This window comes from Manduca sexta, chromosome 7 (assembly GCF_014839805.1).
Source record: "Manduca sexta isolate Smith_Timp_Sample1 chromosome 7, JHU_Msex_v1.0, whole genome shotgun sequence".
NCBI lineage: Eukaryota > Metazoa > Arthropoda > Insecta > Lepidoptera > Sphingidae > Manduca > Manduca sexta.
The window spans coordinates 4,272,801-4,295,712 of NC_051121.1; the positions used below are offsets into that span (position 1 = coordinate 4,272,801).

The 22,912-nt window shown below is 34.9% G+C and overlaps 1 protein-coding gene across 2 annotated transcripts; it reads left to right on the plus strand.

Moving 5' to 3' along the window:
* Nucleotides 1–1,662: 1,662 nt before the first annotated feature.
* On the plus strand, nucleotides 1,663–20,950 carry LOC115449677 (protein mesh). Of its 2 annotated transcripts, XM_030177552.2 has the most exons (22): nucleotides 1,663–2,156; nucleotides 6,838–7,076; nucleotides 7,374–7,580; nucleotides 8,031–8,189; nucleotides 8,489–8,626; nucleotides 8,864–9,032; nucleotides 9,254–9,511; nucleotides 9,668–10,007; nucleotides 10,238–10,519; nucleotides 11,341–11,473; nucleotides 11,600–11,694; nucleotides 12,004–12,122; nucleotides 12,598–12,749; nucleotides 12,981–13,089; nucleotides 13,699–13,835; nucleotides 14,318–14,447; nucleotides 14,778–15,040; nucleotides 16,688–16,792; nucleotides 17,244–17,352; nucleotides 17,622–18,512; nucleotides 19,517–19,673; nucleotides 19,932–20,950. In XM_030177552.2, the coding sequence occupies exons 1-22, from the start codon at nucleotides 1,775–1,777 to the stop codon at nucleotides 20,146–20,148; spliced, it is 4,791 nt and encodes a 1,596-aa protein (XP_030033412.2). In that variant the 5' UTR covers nucleotides 1,663–1,774; the 3' UTR covers nucleotides 20,149–20,950. The 2 variants fall into 2 exon arrangements, with proteins under 2 accessions (XP_030033412.2, XP_037303517.1); XM_037447620.1 differs by lacking the exon at nucleotides 17,622–18,512 and having other exon boundaries at nucleotides 1,775–2,156.
* Nucleotides 20,951–22,912: the final 1,962 nt, after the last annotated feature.

A 22,912-nucleotide genomic window follows, 5' to 3' on the forward strand; every position in this document is an offset into this window, starting at 1 on the left:
ATATTACAAAAGGGAAGCTGGCAGGAATTGGATTGTATGGACCTTTCGTCACTAGCAACCAAGAAAAAGTGAGTAGTCTTATAATCAAATAATGACTTACATACTTCGTTTGTAAGTAATTACAAAGAATTTGAGTGAGTTAATTTATCTTGGAAAATTAGTATTAAGTCCAATAGCAATTTGTATTGTAGAGTCTACAATACTCAATGTTGCCTTCAATGTAGATGCATCTCTTGGATAAGGCTTTAGCCACGTGGCCAAATATGTTATTGATATTTCTTTATCTTTTCTTTTATTGGTTATGGATTGACATGCTACATACAGGTTTACTAATAGATTTGCTATATGCATTTATTGAAATAAAACCATATTGCGGGCGAACCGCCCCAGACGAACGCTGCAGTCTCTGAAACGTCAGGAGAAAATTATAATACAAAAACAGCGATGAAAATCGAAAATTAGTTTTATTTCAGTGTCTAAAATTCGCGTAAACACAAGAAGTCATAATGCAAATATCAATTATTTTAACAAAATAATGAGGACTGTGAAGTATGTACAATATAATTTCCGCCTCGATATGCTACAAGTACAAATTGCAAATAGACCAGAATTAGTATCATTGTGACGAAGCAAACAGGCTCGTATTAGCTATGAACATCTCCCTCTGTAATTAGCACTACATAGTGTCTTGGGGATTGGCCCATCTATGGACCGCGCTTTTTATTTGATCCTTAAGTGTTTATAAAAAGTAAAATCAAGGTGAAATTATCAAATCGATTTTCTAAGAAGTATATAGCTGAACGTATAGTCACTTTCTGTCATCGAAAATGGCTTTTCCGTATAAAACTAGCCCTCCTATGCTTTAAATAAAGCCTGGTATCCATAAGCCTACGTTTTTAAAAATTTTATCTCATCATAATACAGGACCATGCATATTCTGCTTCTCACACATATTTAATATAACTCCTTTTTCATCGAACGATATTTACAATAGAGATGTTTCATTGATCAATTCATTTTCTTTAACTTTATAAAAATGTTTGATGCCTTTATCTTCATTTATTAAATACATTTCCTCACATCCGGCACGACATCATAGTAGTTCCGTTCCGGAAATTCACGATTTCCGAATATTTTTAAGTTAATGACTCAGTCTTACTCATTATTACTTACACAAGGTACGTTTGTATCTGGAAAACAAGCGTTATCACACGATAAACCAAGTACTTTGGATGCTTTATTGATTACAATGCCGATAAAATGCGTATCCGGAACCACAAGTAAGCTTAAAGAGACAAGGACAAAAAATAAAATGATGACTGTAGTTTATTTATTATAATGAAATTATTTAGTAATTTTCAGCCCGCGTAATAGGAGATTAATAATGACAGGACAAAATATATTAAAATTTAAACAAATTATATGAATTTAATATGAAATAATATGTTAACAGTCTCTGATGAGAAGTTTCAAACAATAATCAAAGGATTTATATCGCACCAGCAAGAACTACTTTGAATAAATAATTATTTGTTACAGTATCATTAATGAAGCCCTAAATACACAGGGCTACGATTAGGACAAAGAATTTGGCACACCTAACGTTCCTATTTGCTATCTTATCATATCTTTTAGCGATAAAGCGATATCAATGGGCACACAATGTACCGGCACTTCAATTGCTTCATACAATAGCGAGGCACCTGTCGTTGTTAAAACTGATAACCCGACCAAATAATGTGATGACCACCACAGTGCTATAGACTTAGGAACAATGAGTGTTAAAATTAACCTAGTTTTAGTTTTAGTATTAGCTATAAGTGCGAGTGTGATTGGACAAGATGCTGTTGTTGATTCAGAAAGAACTGTCAGTGACGTCACACCAGTGCCAGAGGAAGCACAAGATGCAAAACAAGTTGAAGAAACGAGTAGTAAAGTTGAAGAAGATGAATTGATCGATGAAACGTCTCCAGTGGAAATATTGACAGAAGCAGTGGATTTGCATATAAAAAGCAGCAAATACCAATCTCTGAACGATGGTTTGGTTGGTGAGGAACCCGTGGAATTGGAGGCAGTTAACTTCAATTCTAACAACGTTGAGAACGAAAAACAACTGATGCTTCCTCCTACGACGGGGACGACAAACAACGAATATGGTAAGCTACAGTTGTAGAAGTAATTAAGCCTATAATGGCGTTGTTTGTCTGCCGTCCATGTCTGTCTGTCTCATTTCTATCATTGAAGTTTTAATAGTAATCGTTTCTTGTCTGAACACTGTCTTTCTCGATATAATAATTTGGTGTTTACTAACCTCAAAATCTGAGTAACTTTTTGACATTTTAGCTTTTATTTGATGTTTATGTCCCTATTGATCCTGGTTTTTACTTGCTCATACTAATATTTTTGGTTGTATCTAAATAAACCTCTTACCTACATAGAAAAATGTAGTTATTCATTGAAATGACTCAGGATGAGTCATTAGAGACAAGTCATTATGTACATAAACGAAGTGCGTTCATTCACACACTGTGATTATGAACACATACAATACATGTGTAGTTATATAAATACCTAATGCATCATGTTATAAATATATATCTACTTATATCGCAATCTTTAGGATTACACCCAAAACATCTTGTGTAGGTATGTTGGTACCTATATAAGATATATTGTACATAGACTGGGTAGCGACCACATGGTCTGAGATCTATCGTAACTCGTTTTTCAGTTGCATTTCGGTGTATTCCTGTATAAAACTATGAACCAGTATGTCTGATATGATTCTAGCGATCGTCAGGGCTGCAAATATTTCAATTGTTACTATTTACAGATCGAGTATTACCATATTGTCCTGTCAGAACAAAATTAAATTCATTAGTACGTCAGGTGGACTATATTTAGATGATGTATCATAATAATTTTCTTTCCAAGCAATGCTCACCACCATAACCTTAATTCTTTTTACGAAAAACATGTATGAACATAAGGTTATGTTTCAAAAACTCCACCCACTTCGTATAAAAACCCACCAATTACGACCTACAAATTAATATCAACGGGTGTAGCAATTTGATAAGGGCCACACCTAGGCGGCTATAATGCTAACAATTTACGTAGTTAATGTAATATAATGTTTTACCAACGTTGTGAGCGACATTCCAAACGAAACGGGTAACCTGACAGACTTTACTGCAACCAATTAAGTTCAGATAAGGGCTATATTATCAAGCAGATAAACATGATCTTTTTAAACATAACCAAAATGATTTCATCGCGAAGTTGACTAACCATTTTAGGTCAAGCAAATGAAATTTAAATTGGTTTGACAATCATTTGAAACTTGACTTTTTTGGTCAAAGCACTTGACATAGTTCCAATGAAATCGAAAAGATAAGTAATTCCAGTTAAGTTGAATCATTAAAACGACATGATATGTACAGACCCTAGTACAAAGAAAATTATTTTTCTATGCAACTAACAGATGACATACGAACAAATTAGATATTTTTAAGTCACCTAAATCATTGTTTTCCGGAGTGGAGCTTTCCTCTCCCCTTGGGAAGCGTGACAACATATACGAGCGGTGTTAATATAGATTTTGTCAATGATTTCTATCCCTCGGAAAGTACTTTTCCTGGATAAAAGTTACCATATGGCCTTCTGAATCCCTGACAACGTAAATGCAAAATTTCGTGATCAACGCTTTGAGTTGTAAAGGTGCAACAAATAAATCAATTCATTTTCATAATATTAGTTAGGAGACTTGGTGACCGTCCTGGTTTTGTCTTTCTTGCATTGCAGAGAAAGGAAGCGTGAGCATTGCTATTTTAGGCCGCAGGGTGACGTGGCAAAAAATACAAAAAGGGGGTTTTGGAAGAGTTGACCTATCTACTGATACCTTTATTAATACAGAAGAATTTATTCAAAATAATAGTGCAGTACTACATGAAACACTATAAAATATTATAACTCATCACAATTTCTATCAAGAAATGTCTACAAACAATATAATCGCTGTAATCGGGGGCTTATATCTGTCACGACTAAATTAAAAACGTGACGAATCCAGTCTACGGTCAGACAGGTCATTCACTTATTAACTGACCGTAATTAACACATTTTTGGCATAAATTAAAAGCCATTTAGAAAGTACAACTCAAACAGGAAAGTACTCTATTCTACAGCTCTAAATCGTAGAACCTCGTTGTCTTTTCTACAGTATAAACTACCTTGATTGGAATGGTGCTGACGGTCCAAAGAAAACCAAGAAAACGTGGCAGTATTGTTATCCAGTTACATAGTGTCAGTAAAATTTGGGCGCACCTGCCGAAATACTTTCTCACTTCCCAATTACCATTTTCTTCAAAGTTAGTAACACATATAAGTTCCAATGTTTACATTTATTGATGGTGACGATCATTAATGATTATAATGTATAGTAGGTTGGTTATGTATACTAAGAAGGCTTAATTTTAAGTCGTACACTTATATAATTTGTGTTTTATTTTGAGTGTCAATTTGTTTCTTCATTAGATAGAGTACTTTGTATCTTAGGAGGCCTAGAAGACATGATAAGAGACCATAACATACAAACAAAATATTTGTCTATGAGGAATGTGTTATAGTATACAGGCATTTTCTCGCGGCTAAGTCTGCGAGATAGTCCTGTAATGGAATAAACAACAGAATTTATAACTGTGAGCTTCTCTTATAGTAAGGACTTTCCCTATTTGTATGTCGAATTTCATCCAAATCGATTAAATGGTCATCATTGAGGTCATATGTCCCCTAAACGAAACAGAGAATATCTACAGTGACTCTCCATCCTGCGCGGTCTTTAATTAAAAGGCATAAACGTTAAATTCTAACAAACAACTAAACATAAAAACTGCACGGTAATTCAATTGGATTTATGACTGCATCGTCTAGAATAAATATTCTGTTATGCATATTAAAAAAATAATAAAAAATACTGACATGCATTAAACTGTGGAATATTGGTACGACTTCTAGGAATCTCAACAACATCCTTACCGTATCTATATTAATCATCGTAAAATTGCGTAAATGATCAACTGCTTGACTCACATGTTTAATCTGTCTTTCCCGTAATCAATTCTAAAAATGTATCATAAAATAAAATACTTTTAAAGCTTTTTATTTCTGTATATTAAGACATAGTTGATATTTAGAAATTTCTAACTGTAAGTACTGATTTTTCTTATGATTCAATCTACATAAAATAAAAGAAGTCTGAAAAAAACCCTTAACGAAAAAGTCTAATAAATTAGCATTTACTGTGTAAGCCTCTATTCTGCTTAAACGGATATAATACAAGTAAAAATGAAGGAGATTACATTGATTTTTATATATTTATGTGTTTACATAACTAATCCTGAGTAACTGATGATACTTAGTTATTACCAAAAATTATAATGTACTAACGAATATAGTTATCAAAGTACTGTTAATATTATTTATAGCAGAAAGTTCAGCCTTACAGGAACTGCAATCGATCACAAGTTTAGTTTATTTGTTGTTGGGTGTTTCGTGTTTGATTTAGAAAACATCTCCGATTTCCTTTGAGCAAATCAGAGTATAATATCATGAGTTGAAAACAGTAATCTGCAGTAAAATATAATAAATACTACGTTCAAAAATATTGAAGAAGTAGAGGACTGAACAGAAATAGACATATCACGATTTCGATACAAACAATAATGATCAAAACATATTTGTTACTTTAGAATTTAAAACAAAGACGTGGAGTGACATCAGCGGTATCCTAGGAATAGCCTCCGAGCTGTTCGATATACTGATAACTTATCACTTATCAGGGCGTATCGTCGATGCCGCTGTACTTACAAAAACCGTATCAATAATTGTAGCGTCAATGAATATTTCAGCTTTCATTTTGATATTAATATTTATGTTTAACTTCTTTGTCTTCGATTAATCAGTTGTTCTTGTTAGTAATGCATTTAAATTACAACTGGATAGTGAAGTAGGTGACGAGCTTGTACGACAGTTCTTCGTTTATTAATGAATACATGAAATAAATGACAAAAATTAATGTAAAAATGATAAAAGAAGGCTTTTGAGCCCACCATGAGAGTCTCCACACAAGATTCTTAATACATACGTTATAAAAGAAATATATAATGATAATATTCTAATAAATATTAACTTAATCACTGTGGCTTTGGCAAAGCGTAGATGTAACACAATCAAATTCCGTATAAAGCAAACAAAAATCATAAATCACCATAAAACCAGTGTGTTTCTTCCCAAAACACAAATTTCATGTGTCTTATCACATATTAATTATGAAGCCACCATGTTAATATGCCATTATCTTAGTATCTACGACTATGTTTCGCCTCAGGACCTTGGATGCGAGGTAGCTACTGAGTTTCGAAACCTATGTACATATTAGCACACCTTGCTCTTATTGTAGGAACATCAAGATTTTCAACATAATTTGTATGTTTGAATTTGGTATCTTTATAATAGAACGCGTGAAGTTATATCACAATTTTTTACTACTAAAGTTAGATTAAGTACTGTAGAACTGTCACGTAAAACTAGAATTAGATATAATTTTATCCCAGTCGGTTAGTCATGATCATTGTCTTCTTCTTGCATGACACAACATATTTTTACAGAATATCTAGCACAAATGATTTGGCTATGTTTTACGTTTTTGAGGAAATCGAAAATCTTAGGAAACTGACATGAAATGCCTCACTTGGGAATTAAGTAGCATTACTCATTAGTTTTACAGTTTTTAACGATTTCAAGAAAATCCAGTTATAACGATTTTTTGTCTTCTAGCCCACATCGACGGTCGAGTGCTGCCTTCCACGACTTACCAAAACAATGGCCAGCCTTACGTCATTACCAATCAGAGACTCACACAGATCCGCGGCAACTTCTTGTATTGGTTCTACGACTTAGGAGGCAACGAGAACATCGGAGATTACCAACGCGACATCCACACTTCCACACCACAAATCCATAAAAACTTCAACTTCCAACTGCCATTCTTTGGCTTTAGATTTAACTACACCAGAGTAAGTGTAAATTTATTAAATCTATCATTTTATACTATTAAACAATGGTAAGCATTATTAAATCCATTTCACTCAACAAAAAGTTCGCAATAACTCAAATAAATCACCGGATGGTAAAGGAACCTTACCGCCCGTAAATTCCATCCTAGGAGTCGTGGTTTCATTACCGAGCTTCCGACCACTCACATGTTACTTTACGGCAGTTTCCTGATAGCTAATAACGCGTAGTCGGGTGTTGAAGATAAAACTACGGAGTCTGGTTCTGCCATATTATATTGAATTTACATTCTCTTGCAGCTTTCGATGAACGGATACATATACTTCAGCGATCCACCAGACCATTACACTTACCCACTGTCTTTCCCTGTGAGGGACTGGCCGAATGTCAATGACCCTTCTTTCATCGGAATCTTCTTCAGCAAGTGCCGTATCGGAAACATGAGACCAGAGGATCCTGATCAGAGACGGCCTGGTGTTTATTTCAGATTGGATAGAGATTTGCAGGTATGATATCTGAATGTTGTGATTTCCTAAAATATTTGTGAATCCTTAACCCGAATCGATTAAATCTATACTCTTTTAAAGTTATTATAAATTATAACTCTAACCCCAGTTGTGTAGTGTATATTTTTTCTGCCACTAAAGTAATTTTTTAAAAGGTTTTATTTCTGTCATTTTGCTGCCCAGTGCGGACTGTCCCCTCATGCCGCCCCATCTGCGTTTCGCCACTACCCAACCCTTTAATTAATTTTTTTCTTTATAAAAGCCATAACATAACAGTCTTGAAGTTCTTCTTCAACAATTGATAGTAAAATATTTTACGTAAATTGACTACTGGCTTTTAAGAAAATCAAAATAAAAGAATCCCAGAGGATATGAGTTTTTCAAATTGGCTTAATATAAATAAATCCCTCATTAGAGTATTTTGACTTTAAATTATATTTCCCTTTTTAGACTCGAACTGACCAGCTGGGTGTGGAGATGCGTGAGCGTGTCACCTGGGACATCCGTGAGGGTGTGATCGGCTCCGAAACTTTCTTCCCCAAGCACGTTATCACTATAACTTGGAAGAACATGTCATTCGCTGGCGGTATTGACAACTCACTGTTCATGGTAAGTCTGATCGTGGACGTAACATTTAGCTAAAAATACTTTTGTTTTCATAGAATCTAAGCAGTATAGATTTAAGGTTATTACATGTAATCAAATTATATTGAAACATACTGTTATAAATCCTAACAATAAGAGGTAAGGATCGAATTTGATCTTGGTTTGCGTAGTAATTGTGACAGGTTTTTTATGGTAAATATTTTTCTAAAAAGTGTGTATATAGTTATTTGTTCCACGGTATTATATTAATATTGATTAATTTTGCTATTTAAATTACTCATATTTTTCATCTTCACTTTCAGACAAACACATTCCAAATGGTTCTAGCTACTGATGAAGTGTTCACATACGCTATTTTCAACTACTTGGAGATCAACTGGAGTTCCCACACAGAAGCTGGTGGCGATACCACCACTGGTGAGGGTGGTGTACCAGCTTACGTAAGTTACCCTAAATTTTCCTGAATTTGCTTTCGTGGTTGACTCCAATTGCCACCAGATTTTGTTCGTCACCGTACTATATTCAATTAAGATGATCACTACAATAGTAACGAAATATTAAAGTCTTTAAAAAACTGCGTTGAATCTGGCCCAATTATAAACTCTTAATCAAAAGGGTAAATCACAATTTAGTTTCTATACCGTAATACATAATTCATTACCTCCACATGATTTTAGATCGGTTTCAACGCTGGTAACGGAACTCGCAGCTACGAATACAAACCATACTCGCAAGCTTCTGTCCTTCGAGATTTGACTGGTAGAGGGTGGGCGAATGGGTTTCCAGGTCGTCACATATTCAGGATAGACGAGAACATACTCATGGGAACCTGTAATAAGGATATTGGTGAGTAAAATTACATGTCTTTAAAGTCAGATTTTTTGCATAAAATATTCCCAATCGTTAATTAGTATTGTATAAGGTAGTCTTTTAATCATTGTAACCTTTTATCTGATACGTTGACATTCAGATCCCCGAAGAAAATATGACAAACTACTGTGCGTCCGGTAAAATTTGAAAAAGAACCCTTATATATAAAAATATTAAATATCTTACCTCCTTTCTAGACGGCGCAAATCTCCCGCTAATGTTCGCCCCCGAGAGCGGTAATATGCTTGGTGGTACGGTTGTAAACATCACAGGACCTTGCTTCAACCCCAACGATAGAATTTCCTGTAGATTCGATACTGAAAGAGTCGAAGGAGCCGTCGTGGACGTCAACAGGGCTGTCTGTGTACAACCACGTTTCTACCACAATGGCTATGCTAGATTCGAAGTTGCAATCAACAATGAACCTTATAAGTGGAAGGGACGATACTTTGTCGGTAAGTATTCAGAATGTATCACTAATATTTGTAGAAATAGGACTTGAAGCACTAATTTACGCAATATTTCGTAGTCACCCAAGTTATTTTCTTTGAACTTTGATAATACAATAAATAACAATTAGAAACTTATGCTAACGGTAAAGCTAATTTCAGAAACACCAGCTACAGCATCGGAGAAAATCTTCTTCCCCGACAACGCAATCCACGAGAGATACCCACCAGAGATAAGAATCACATGGGACCGGTTCAACTTGACAACAAATCTTAATGTGCAACTGCGAATCAGTCTGTGGGGTTACAAGGAAGTTACCATCAGGCCCCAATTAGAGTTCATCGATATGATTGAGACTGGTGTTGCGAATACTGGAGAATACGTGATCAACCCTCAAAACTTTAGGAACAGAGAAAATATTATGCACAACGACATGCAGTTTGGTTTTCTACAGATCAACCTGACGACGCCAGATATCTATAGGGGTATTTCTATCTCTCCGTAAGTAATTACACTTTATTAATTTAACATTTTCTAAAAAAAAATCGGTTTTACGTTTTATCGTTTGTGATATTATTTCTCTCTGTGTGCAGTAAACAAAATTTTTTACCAATGTTAATTAGTTCGCTTGTTTTATTTTGGCATATTTTAGTTTCTCCAATATAGTTTGTGATTTCTAAAATTTGTAACTTCTATTTGTATCTGTAAATTAATTCTTAATTTTTTCTCAGGATTCTCTGGAGTCGTCCAATTCCACTTGGTTGGTACTTCGCACCGCAATGGGAAAGGCTTCACGGACAGCGTTGGCCTTTGGCCATGTGCAACAACTGGCTCCGAACAGACAGATTCCTCAAGAACTTCGCTTCGCAGGTGTCAGTGTGCCCCTGCACCCTGGAACACGCCCTACTGGATAAGGGCAGGTTCATGCCAGACACTGCTTGTGACAAGGATACCAACCCTACTTGCAGATATCATTGGGGCAGCGTGCATTGTGTTAAGAGTGGTGGACCGAGGTAATTATTGGTGATATTTTTATTTATCCCGCTAGGGTAAAATAGTTATAGAAAGTCTAAATATGATGTCAACGAAAGAAAGACGCTACTTCCTTCGATGTTCGCCAGAATTATGCCGCCACCTCTCAATAAATTACGATGCGTTTTTCACAATTTTTATTATGGTTAGTGTGTTTAATATTTTTTCAATAATCATTCGGTATGAATTCCTTTCACGTGGCTGTCTGTGTCGTGTAAAAGAAAAAAAACAAAACTTATCTCTACGCTGAAGTGCAGTATCGATTACAATTATCTACAGTCAATGGCCCTTCATGTCAATAATTGCGAAATTGCAGCAATCGTACCCTACATACTTGAAAATTCTAATAAACTACTCAATTAGTCATCGGAAATAAATCAATATCTTAGCCCCGTTTCTTGTTTGAAAGTTAGCAAGTTTTTATGCGCATAATTATAAATTCCACGTGTTTTCCTTCAAATGACAAGAATATATGAATCAAACCATTTTGTTCTACAGACACAATGAAAATTTAAACCGTACTTTTTTCAGTTTTTTTTTTTTAATTAAAGCAATTATTGTCCGTTCATAAAGAGAACCGTCGTGGGATTTGAGTCGCTACTATGCTTAATTACTTTTTTTTTAGTTTCGGTATGTTTCTATACAAAAATCACTAAAATACGACATGAAAAATTAGTTTAACATTTACCAAATAGCGTGAAAGGGTTGCTATATAAAAATCGTAAAATTAGTTCACTTTTCGGCCACGACGGTTCTCTTTCTGAACAGACTATAGTATGACAATGTGTTTTTTTTTCTATAGCGCGGAAGGTTCTGGCCAGCAATGTTGCTACGATAAGAACGGCTTCCTGATGTTAACTTACGACCAGATGTGGGGCTCCAAGCCGGCCAGGTCCCACGACTTCGGGTTCACACCATACAACGAAGCTAACAAGGTACTAAAACTATCTATATATCTTTCCTTTAAAAACTAATTGCCTTTTTGATACAGAAAAGGACTTACGATATAGAACTAGAAAAGTATTTTTTTTTATTGTATTATTTTATGTTTTTGTTACTAGGTGCCTTCGCTTTCCAATTGGTTCCACGACATGATCCCGTTCTACCAGTGCTGCTTGTGGCAAGAAGAACAGGCGGTCGGCTGCGAAACACTAAGGTAATTAACAAAAATGACCTCTATCAACATTTTTTAGTAGACTTAATTTTGTACTTTTATGGTGCTTTTGAATTATGATATATGAAATAAATTAAATTTTATTCTATACATTTGAAACAGGTTCGAGAGCAGAATACTATCTCATCTTAAAATTTAATACAAATCATTGTACAGTAATAGTTACACGTCTAACCCAGACAAATATAGCACGTGTAAGATCTACGTAGGGAAAGAAATCCGCCTAACATCTTTTCATAGAACAACTTTTAATATATCAATATGAGTTCAAAATGTATAATTCTTTATCAGGTTTGAACGTCGTCCCTCTCAAGATTGCGTCGCGTACCAATCTCCAGGAGTAGCGGGTATATTCGGGGACCCTCATATCATTACCTTCGACGATCTTCAGTACACTTTCAACGGCAAAGGTAAGTGTGACGTTTCATCACACGATTATTCTGTTATCAACTAAATGCGTGATATGATTGATGTGAAAGCTGTTGTACTGTTTTATAAGCAGGATAACAAAAAAATGGGAGAGCCTTGATCCACAAGACAGCCTATAGATAAATAAACTAAGGCCAAGTTTAGGAATCGAAGAGAAAAAGGTTTATCTCTACTCTTAAATTTAAATTCATGATCTAAATGTATATTATTATAAAACTGCTGGAATATGCCGAACTAAATTTCCTATCCTGCAACATCAGATCTTAAAAACTGATACAGTAAAGTGTTTTATTTCAAAAGCCGCATTGTAAGTATAAGCCAGTGACAAACATCAACTAAGAACCAAGCATAAAAAACGAGGACATATTGGACCTCAAAGCGACCAATGACGTACATGTGCTCATGACTTATGCCGTTGCACTCTTGAACGTTGCATCACATCTTTCATTTGTTTAGGTGAATACGTGTTGGTGCGAGTGGATCACCCGCAACTAAGACTGGACGTGCAGGGTAGATTTGAACAAGTCCCCAGGAATAGGCACGGCCCAGTCAACGCCACGCACTTGACCTCCATCGTCTCTGCTTCCAACAACTCGGTTCCTATTGAGGTGAGCTGATATATGTTTTTAGTTATAAGCCCTGATAGCTGCCCCCACAATATATTACCTATCATTTGGCCTAAATGAAGTTAATCGCGAATGATGTTATATTGAAACACCTATTGTTTTATAGGTTTAGAAGTGAAAATTATTTCGAGAAACTAACTCTACAAAGAGCAATTCAAAGCAAATTGTAATGATTTGAAATAATATAATATCTAAGCTATCTTTAATTACCAGGTACGCATTCGTCCCCAACACGCGCAATGGAGATACAGACTCGACGTGTTCGCTGACGGAAAGAGAGTCTACTTCGACAGACCAGCACTCAGAGTACAATACTTCCCTGGTAAGATATATTTACTTAATACTGTAGAGGTTTAAAAGCAAGCACTCAAATAATCAGAAGATTTAGATATTATAAAAATCACGACTACCTCGGTGGCGAAGTTGTTTTAAGGTACAACTGCAGTGCTCAAATTTCCGGTTCGATCCCCTGTTCGAACAAAGTGATAGTGGGTTACTCAGTATCAGCCCGAAGTCCGGAATTTGTGCCCGATATGTTGATAGACTTGCCTATATCCCACCTAATCCGCCCCTATCACATCATATGACGGAATATACACGGCGGAAACTGTGTGCAATAATTGCCCCTCTGCCAAACCTTTCGGGGATAATACGCGTGTTGTGTGCATAACAATTACCTTTGTAATTAAGTCCGCACATCATCAAAAAACTGATTAATGAGGCTTAGCTAGAATAATTTCATAGAAGTGGTTTAGCCAGGAGAAAGTAAAGAATATACCAAATGAAACGAGAAAGTGCCAAAACTAATCTAAGAAGTAGTCAGTAATAACATAGTTAATGAAACACCTTAAATCTAATTTACGATAGTAGCAATGGTAATGTTCTTCTTAGGGATTAAACAATGTTACAATACATTTAATATCTTCACCAGGCGTGACAGTCTACCAGCCTATGTACATCCTGAACCAGTCGGAGATCGTGATCATGTTCTCTTCGGGTGCGGGCGTCGAGGTGGTGGAGAACAGAGGCTTCATGACTGCCAGGGTCTACCTGCCTTGGACTTATATGGTGAGTAATATTTATTGAATAGTTTAGTTATTTATTTACCAAAATGTGAAATATTCTTTTCAAACACGTCTGAGTTATTTACGATTGGACCGCTAGTGTTAATCTGTCATATTCATCGATATTTATCTACGTACTAGATCTGGCGTTCCGAACACTCACTGCGTTCAAATGAAGTGTACTGCAATCCGATATTGGTTGCCCTTTTACTTATAGTCCACTTAAAGCGTTTTAACATTGCATGTTTTAAAAGTTTAGTTCTATCTCCAGATTTTGAAAAAATAGTTTATATGGACGTTCGTGTCTATAGAATATACGTCAGTGGTCATAATAGAAGGATTGGCAAAATCTGTGTTTACAAGATGCGCTTTTGTCTACCCATATCCGAGAATTATAAGAGTGTTTTCAAGTGGAGATAACATCCAAATTTATTAGACACTTTGATTTTGAGCTACATATTTATGTTTTACTAATTTTATTCCCAGAATCAAACACGCGGTTTGTTTGGTAACTGGTCGCTAGACGTAAACGACGACTTCACGCGGCCAGATGGCACGATAGTTGCTGTCGATTTGAATAACTTCCAGTCAGCACACAGGGACTTCGCGCAGTTTTGTAAGTCTTTTATAAATAAATAAAATAGATCATTCCGTAAAATTATATAGATTGCTTTTTATCTTCCATTGAAACCATATTCTACATCTTAAAATTCTTTTATTATTCTAAATTGAACTTAATGGTGTATAAATACAGTGGTGTCAGAAAGTAATACACAACTAAAGTAGGACATTCCAGAACTTAATTTCTAATAGCCATAATAGAAGGCAGTATAATAAATACTGTTGAATATACACCTAAAGTTATTCCTAGGTTTGCTATTCGTACCTTCAATTACTATCAATATAAAAGATCTAAGAACTATAGTTATTGAATTTGAATTTCCAGGGCAACTTACCGATCGAGAACAACGAAATATAGGCGTGGCGATGTTCGTAAGAGAATATGGGCGAACGGCCGCGTATTACAACGACAATCAATTCATACCGAACTTTATACGCGAACCAGCGGACTTCTTACCAGCAAACAGATCACAGGACGTGGCACGGGCCATAGAGATTTGTCAGGACTCGTATCAATGCCGATACGATTATGGTATGACCTTGGATCGAGACATGGCGGAGTTTACGAAGAATTATTTGTCTTCTATCGTAAGTGTTTTAAGTTATTTTTTCATTGCACTAATTACGTCAGTTAGGAGTTGTTACTTATAAATTAATTATCCCAAACTGAAGTATTATACAAATATTTTAGTTTACTACAATATGTCCTGTTGGTACTTAGTAAGGAGATATTTTTTTGAACAAAAGTCATGGATCCTTCGATTTTTATTCATGTTTGTTCAAAAACCACAATGTTTTATTTCTTGACAGCTTTAGCAGCATATGATATTACTATTCCTAAAAATTTTGCTTTGCGTTCTCCATACTTTGAGTTAGGTATATCTTAAGTAACTCCAAAATAGATTTAATATTCGTTGAAATGCGAAACTTAATTTTCCTAAGTAACTATACGTTATAAAGTAAACTACATCTATTGATGAATGTTATTCCATTATATCCTGAACATATCGCTGGATTTTCCCCTACGATGACTGTAGATGCCAATTACTATGACTCATTTGTAATTTCACACGCAATAGAAGCCGATCATGGAAACAACATGACAGTTTCCCACACGCGGAATATAGGTCTCTTTAGACATTTACATTTAATTATCGGCATACGGCGTATGGTAAATGGTGGAATATAATTTGATGATTGCAAGTTACATGAGTCTTAAATCAAGGTTGTATAGTATAATATAACCGAGGCTAAGATTGACTACAAATATGTACCTATTTTTATTCTGACTTTATATTAACCCCAGATCTTTGAAAAATCTCAGAACCTGGTGGAAGGGTATTACACTAAATAATGAATGTATAGTACAAAGGGTTAAATTAAAGCAAATTGTCCTGTACCGGCGCTTCGTATTCCGGTATAGATTCAGTAAGAAAGGCCAGGGTAGTTATGAAAACAGTGGAAAGTGGAACAACTCTCGTTGGGGGAGATTATATTTGAATTGGGACTTACTGACTCTATTATAAAAACATTACATTAGAATCACCTTCGAAAGACCAGCTTATTAAAATTTCCTGCCATCTGCTTTTGCAACCTGCACATAACGCACACATTGTCGATCTGCATTTTTTATAACATTGAATTCATGTAACTTTTTTCATTGACTGGAATGACATCTAGGATTCAGTTTTTGCCACATCTCGCGTGCATTCAAGAATCTTGTCAGCCTATTGTTCTATTAATTATAATGCATCAGCCAAGGACAGTAGGACCATCTATGCTTAAACCTTAGTATCTGTCCGGTTCTCGTGACAAACATTTCGTTTACCTACGGAATATTTTAGAAGTGAGTTTAATATACTGTTATTTTGTTCGGGATAATATAAAAAAATATATACAGCACTTTGTAGCTACAAGAAAAAAGATATTTAGCCTGTATCATCGATTTTGTAAAGGAGTCTTAAGTATAGGTCACTATCTTATAAGTGATTTTATTCCATGCGATTGTTAATTAGTTTTACCCACAATTAATAAATACTTATGCGTTAATAAGAATCCTTGATGGGTAAAAAATTGCGGTTTACTTTACTCCTGACCCAGACTGTGGTTTTCTACATTATTCTATTTACAACGAACGGTTATTGATTCAATGTATATGACATTGTGAATTGATGCCTTATTTATTACGTTCAATAAATGTGCGCAATGCGTTCAATAATTTGTTTTTTTTTTCAGACCAACATAAAGGAGACGAACGCTCGACGTGTGATTAGTTGCGGTATATTGGAAACTCCACGGTTTGGACGGAAGAGTAACTTCTTCTTCACTCCAGGAACACGGGTAAAGTACTAATATTTTAATGTTTTTAGCGGACGAGAACACCTCGCAAATGTTAATTTATTTAGTAGAAATATATCAAAGGAAATAAGGGAAAAAATACATTCATTCAAATTAATTGTGACTGTAGTATAATTAAACCCAAAAAAAAAATCTATTTATGAAATTTGATTACGACAGAAAAATCTAAATTTATCCAATGTTTATGACGCATTTGAACAACAAAGTTTTGAAGGCTTCAGTGTCCAAAAATACTCGTCTAATTGAGAAATTCCTCCTCTTTCATATATTGCCTAAAAATTGAGATCTTATTTTTGCCAATATTAAATTAATACACAATTCCACATATCTATTTTAATTCTCGTTTATTATTTCACTGAATTCACGCGTTGTCCCCAAACCCTATTTATTTTTCCTTATAACGTGATTCACTTACATTGCTTTCCTGGTGTAGGTGAACTTCGAGTGCAACCAGGACTTCATTCTGATCGGCGACAACCGACGAGTGTGCGAGGACAACGGCAGATGGAACCTTCCGGATTATGGATACACCGAGTGCTTGCGTGAGTGGTTTATCATGTTTCTTACTAACATTAGAATTTTATTAGGAAGAGAAGATGTCGTGGTTTATGATATTTTTGTTCTTTTATTATTTATATTGTAAATTGTTATTTCTGTTGAAAAATCAAAAAACATATTAGAAGGTTTTGATTTCCATCTCAAATGGTTTGAGTAGTCAATAAATAAGTATTTCTTTTGTTTAAAAAATATACTGCTTTTAAGGGGATGCTAAATCACAATCAACTACTTAAGTGTTATGTTTAATATTCAGGTAACCAAGAATTCTCTCAACGCGCCCTGTTCCTAACCTGGGGCGTCATAGTGGCAGTTATTCTACCATTAGGCCTCTTGATTTGCCTGCTCTGGTTCTGGTGCTGGCACAAGCCAAGGTCCGAGGGCAAACAGGGATTCCGATTCGAAGACATACCACGTTCAAAATCCGCGTCTAGACTTAATCTAAGATCAACATCAATGGGAAATATCACGGACACTATGAAATCATCTACTATGCGTAGTCAGGATTCCGACGAGAAACCAAAATTACCAATCACACCTACCGAGGAAACACCTATGAATCGACCAGCTATCACTAGGGCTGCCCCACCTGCACCCGCTGATGGTGAGAGCTCTGGCATAGGATACCCAGATTCGGGCAAAAGTGAATCTGGCAAATCGGATAAGAGCTCTAGTTTGCCAAAGAAACGCCGCAATTACAATAAATCTTATCGTACTAATGAGCCACTGCCAAACGCTCCTGATGTCGAGTTCCCAGAGAAACCCTGGGATCTGTCTGAAGAAGACTTGCTTTCAATAACTTCCCCGTCTGATTCCGAATCTAACAAGGATTCCACCTTGACCCGTCCTGCAAAGGACATTCAATACTTGAGCAGGCCACGTCAGACCGGTCGACACGCTCTCCCCTCTGATTCTGGTTACTCGACCAAAGATGGTTCGGAGGATCCATATGCCCCCAAATACGAAGACCAATATAGTCCCGTTCCTTCGCACTATTCGCCAACTTACTCCGAAATTTACTCACCCCCTATTAGCCCTACTTCTGATGCAAGCCCAAGGAATACTTACAACAACCCTGGTCTTCCGGAGCCGCCTAAAAGCGCACCAGCTGATGAAATAAAAACATTTACTACTACTCCTCAGAAGGGCAAGTCAATGGAAACACTAATAGACCCACCGACTACTGAGTTGCCAACTTTTAGCAGTCGATCCACTATGGTCTAAATTACGTAATTCGGATTATCGTAGATTTATTTTAGGTTAACTATAAATTCACTGCCCATGTCTATGACAATTTTTTTGGGTGTATATTATAAGTTACACAATACCTTATTATTTTGCACTTATTGTTTATTGCTTCGGATAGCAATCCTAGGTAGTGATTTCTACCAAAATGTCTCGTGACTCTTTCCCATCGTTGTTGAATGTTTGTGCTATTTATATATAGTTGTAATATTAAAAATAAAATGGTTTTACATTACTGTATGTCACATCAAGAGGAAATTTCTGTTCCTGTGGTAGAATGGCTTCCCTATGATTTTATATTTGTTTATTATAAGAAAGCAAGAAATAATGGACCACGGTTTGAGTGGAATGGAAATTTTCTCAATTTTGTGATGTGTTTTTATTTGTTTTTTCCTATAATCTATGAGATTATTACTTGCTTTCTTATCTCCTATGCACACAAAGAATTGGGGTCATACCAACGGTGAGTATCAAGTTTTTTATTTGCCCGTGTATTAGTGATAGATAATGTAGGCCGATGAGCGATTGCAGATAGCGTATCTACTGGTGTTTAGATAATTTGCGAAACATGGTTTACCTTGTGGATATTTATTTTGTTTTTGTGTAATACATTGGGATTTCGCGGTCCAATTATATGCAACATAGGTATATTGCGTATAGATATAAGAATACACAAAACCAAAGTATGTAATGGTCAAAATATGTTTTATAAGACTGTATTTTAAAAGCTAAAAAATTAGTCATTCACAAGGCCATCATCAAGGAACGCTTATAATTACTTAACAATAAAAAATATGGTAAAAATAAAATTTTACATGATTGGGGTGAATTTATTTACAATCAAGATGCACAGGCACTAATGTAATTCAAAAAGTATGTAACTTACAAATTCTTTCAACTATGCAGGCAAGCAGGAGTACTCAGCGCGAACCCTCGGTGCCACTTGGGGCATCATCAGTGCCGTGATGGTACCCATCATCGTTGTTCTGATCTGCATTGGTTGGAGAATATTGCAAAGGAGGAAGGCGGAGGAGAGGGATGAAGCAGACTTCCTCACTATCAAGTAAGTTGGTGGATTTTTTATAAGGGATTTGAGTTAAAATAAAATGAAACCTCGTTCATTATTTTTTTAATCAATTTATTTGCGGCTCGCTCAGAATAAAATTATTATGACTACGATTCCTTCAGAATAAAACTTTTATTATATTATGGTAGTATTGATTTATCAGTAGTTTAATAATCATTGGTTATTTTTAAAATAATTTTAGCATAAGAAATACCTACAAATAAAAAAATTTAGCAAATAATTATTACTTTACAGAACACGTCCAATCGATCCAGATGAGTCCATGAAGATCAATTCAGATGATGAGAGTATACCCTACAAGAAGGATGTCACCGAAGACAGTCCTGAACCCACTGAGCCCGTCAGGGTTGTCGACAGTGCCGAACCCGGTTTTGCTTACGGACAACCCTATGAGCAGCAAACGCAACAACCCCAAGCAAGACAGTGGGGTGGCGAAACAGAAATAAATTAACAGATTTCATTACCTCGGCGAAATATGACAGAATATTATTAATTTTGCACTGTTTGAAATAGAAAAATTGTAATTGATCTTAAATGGATTACTTACTTTATACTTTTGAAATATTTATTGTTTAACATATTATACATATTTAATAATTTGTTTTTATATCTGCTGAGGTGTGATCTTCCTAACAAAAGCGAATGTACCTTTTTGAATGATTTTTTAGAATTAGTTATTTTTTTACCATCAATATTATCATAATTTCTATTAGATTTTTAATTGTACAATGTATTTTAAGTATTTTATATGAATTACAAGAGTCGTATTCTTTCCGTAGGTAAATTGTAAAACCTATTAAGTATGTCCATTATAGGTACTTATATACTTTATAGATTACTATAAGTTAAACTAGCTGATTCTTGTATCAATTTCTACGAATTATTTTTTCTATATCAGTGTTATTTCTTTAGGATAAAACAGTTGTAGTATTAATGAAATCCCACCAGTTGAAATTAAAATATTTACAGTTTAACTACATTTTTACATGACAACACCAAAATGAACTATTTTAACTTTTCTTGAGGTATAGGTAACTCTATATACCTACCTATTTATAATTTTTTTTTGACCGTTGACGATTTTGTTACAATATATTTATATATTACAGAATGTAGATTGTTATAATACAGTATCATCAAAATAACAAGACAATAGATAACGTAATATTTGGTTATTAAATACCTACTGCCCTGTTTATACAATGTAGTTAACTGATGGATGTGTTGAAATAAAGTACTTATTAGTTTTATTACTAGAAGTTTTTCTACTAATTTTAACCATACTACTGTACTTTTAGTTCACCCTGTAATAACTAAAAAAAATACATAAAAGGACGACAAGGTTTTGATAAAGTTACTGGGTTGGTGACTGAGTCATCTAAACTGCTAACGCCCGAAATTAATAATGTATCTACTATCGAAGACTGAAACCTATCTTAGATTGCCGACTATCTTTCGATTGCTCTCCTATTGGCATGCCAATATCTTAACTCGCCTATCCTTGCTTGCCTTCAACGATAGATCGCTGGCAATCCTTTCCAGATGCGTTCCCTCCTGACCATTCCATTTTATGCAGAATATTCCATTCGTAAAAAAAATACTTTTTGTATTTTCCATACAAACTATTCGTTTCAATATTTGCCTAATTGCGAAAAATAAGACTTGGAGTAATAAAAAATATTTTATGTATTTTAGCCCTCAAAAGAAATAATTAATAATTAGTACATGTCATATTTAAGATACAAACTTTTTAATTAGTTTCAAAATGGAACGTGAGTAATGTGGTTGCTGACATATTTTGACACTGAAGTTTAATAACATTGTTCATAATATATTAATAAATCTTTAAAGGATTTAGTTTTTAGTATGAAGTACGCAGTAAACTCGGTGCCATATAATAATAATTGGACTCTGTACACATTATCCAGTGTTATGGAACAAATTACAATTCCGTTATACATAATTGTTGCATAACTTTAACCGTTTATGCAGCGCACGCAACGGAAGCTCTCAAAAGTAATCAATTTTAGCCGTTTTTGGTTCCATTGGTCATAGTGTGATGATATACATATACCCTATAATAGCCATCCTCAATAAATGGGCTATCCAACACTACAAGAATTTTTCAATTCGAACCGGAAGTTCCTGAGACCAGCGCGTTCAAACGAACATACTCTTCAGCTTTATATAATAGTATAGATAATGTATGGAAATTTTGCCTGTTATGTTTTAACTTTCAACTAATAAAACTATGTTAATTTGTAATTATTATTTTGAATGACAAATGTAGATAAGCAATAAAATAAATAGCAGTGATTGTAAAGGTATTTTATTTTACTAAGTAAAGAAGTTATTTGTTAATGATGTTCTTTCTCCAACATCTTGATTCTCTATATTGTTCTCATAATTAATAATATCAGCAGTTGATAATTCCACTTGGGTTGGAATTTCCTCTAGCCTGTGATTCCGACAAATATTGTGCAAAACTGCAGTTGCAATTATTATTGTTTGAACTTTAGGTAAAGATAAACGCAATGTCAATGCAATCACAGGGAAGCGACGTTTCCATGTACCAAATGTCCTGAAAAAGATAATATAAATATTTCCTATTCCTTAGCAAAAGTTGATGGAATGGAGAAACACCATAGTTCCTGAAAAAACGATGCAATTGCCCCTTGTTAGTACCTATCTAATAGTTCGGTAGGTACGGTATTTTTTGTAAATAATGTCAAAAATTATTTACCTTGTACATAGAAGTAACACGAATATACGAGATCAGTTTAACTAACAATGATTGGCAAGCAGATTTCGAAAGCCTATCCAAACGTGAAATCAAACTCATTCAGGGTCTGCATGTAGTTAACTCTTTTCATTACCCGTGATGAAGCGCGACTTTCAGTTTCGCTATCAGTATCGCTAGTCCCTCCAAATCACTGTCGTCACTGTCACTAGAGAATATGGATATTTCCATTGCCTTTTCGTTTCCCTTAAAATCAGTGTAAGCGATATTCAAAACATATGGAGTAAACTGAGGAATTGGTCCGATTGGAAAATTCGATTGTTTACAACAATCAAATCAAATGTCAAAACGGGTAGATAGAGTATTGGCAAGCGTAAACTGTCATTTTCAAACAGAGGGTAATCTATGATCTGTAATCCGTCCTCTCAAAGATCGATTATTGTTAGAGATAGCTTACTGAATCTATGGATTGGTT

What these genes read in the sequence shown, in the direction of transcription:
- LOC115449677 (XM_030177552.2), top strand. Translation starts at nt 1,775, where the DNA reads ATGAGTGTTAAAATTAACCTAGTTTTAGTTTTAGTATTAGCTATAAGT. An exon ending in GACGACAAACAACGAATATG is followed by an intron (nt 2,157 to 6,837) that starts GTAAGCTACAGT and finishes TTTGTCTTCTAG; the next exon opens with CCCACATCGACGGTCGAGTG. An exon ending in CAGGGACTTCGCGCAGTTTT is followed by an intron (nt 14,448 to 14,777) that starts GTAAGTCTTTTA and finishes TTGAATTTCCAG; the next exon opens with GGCAACTTACCGATCGAGAA.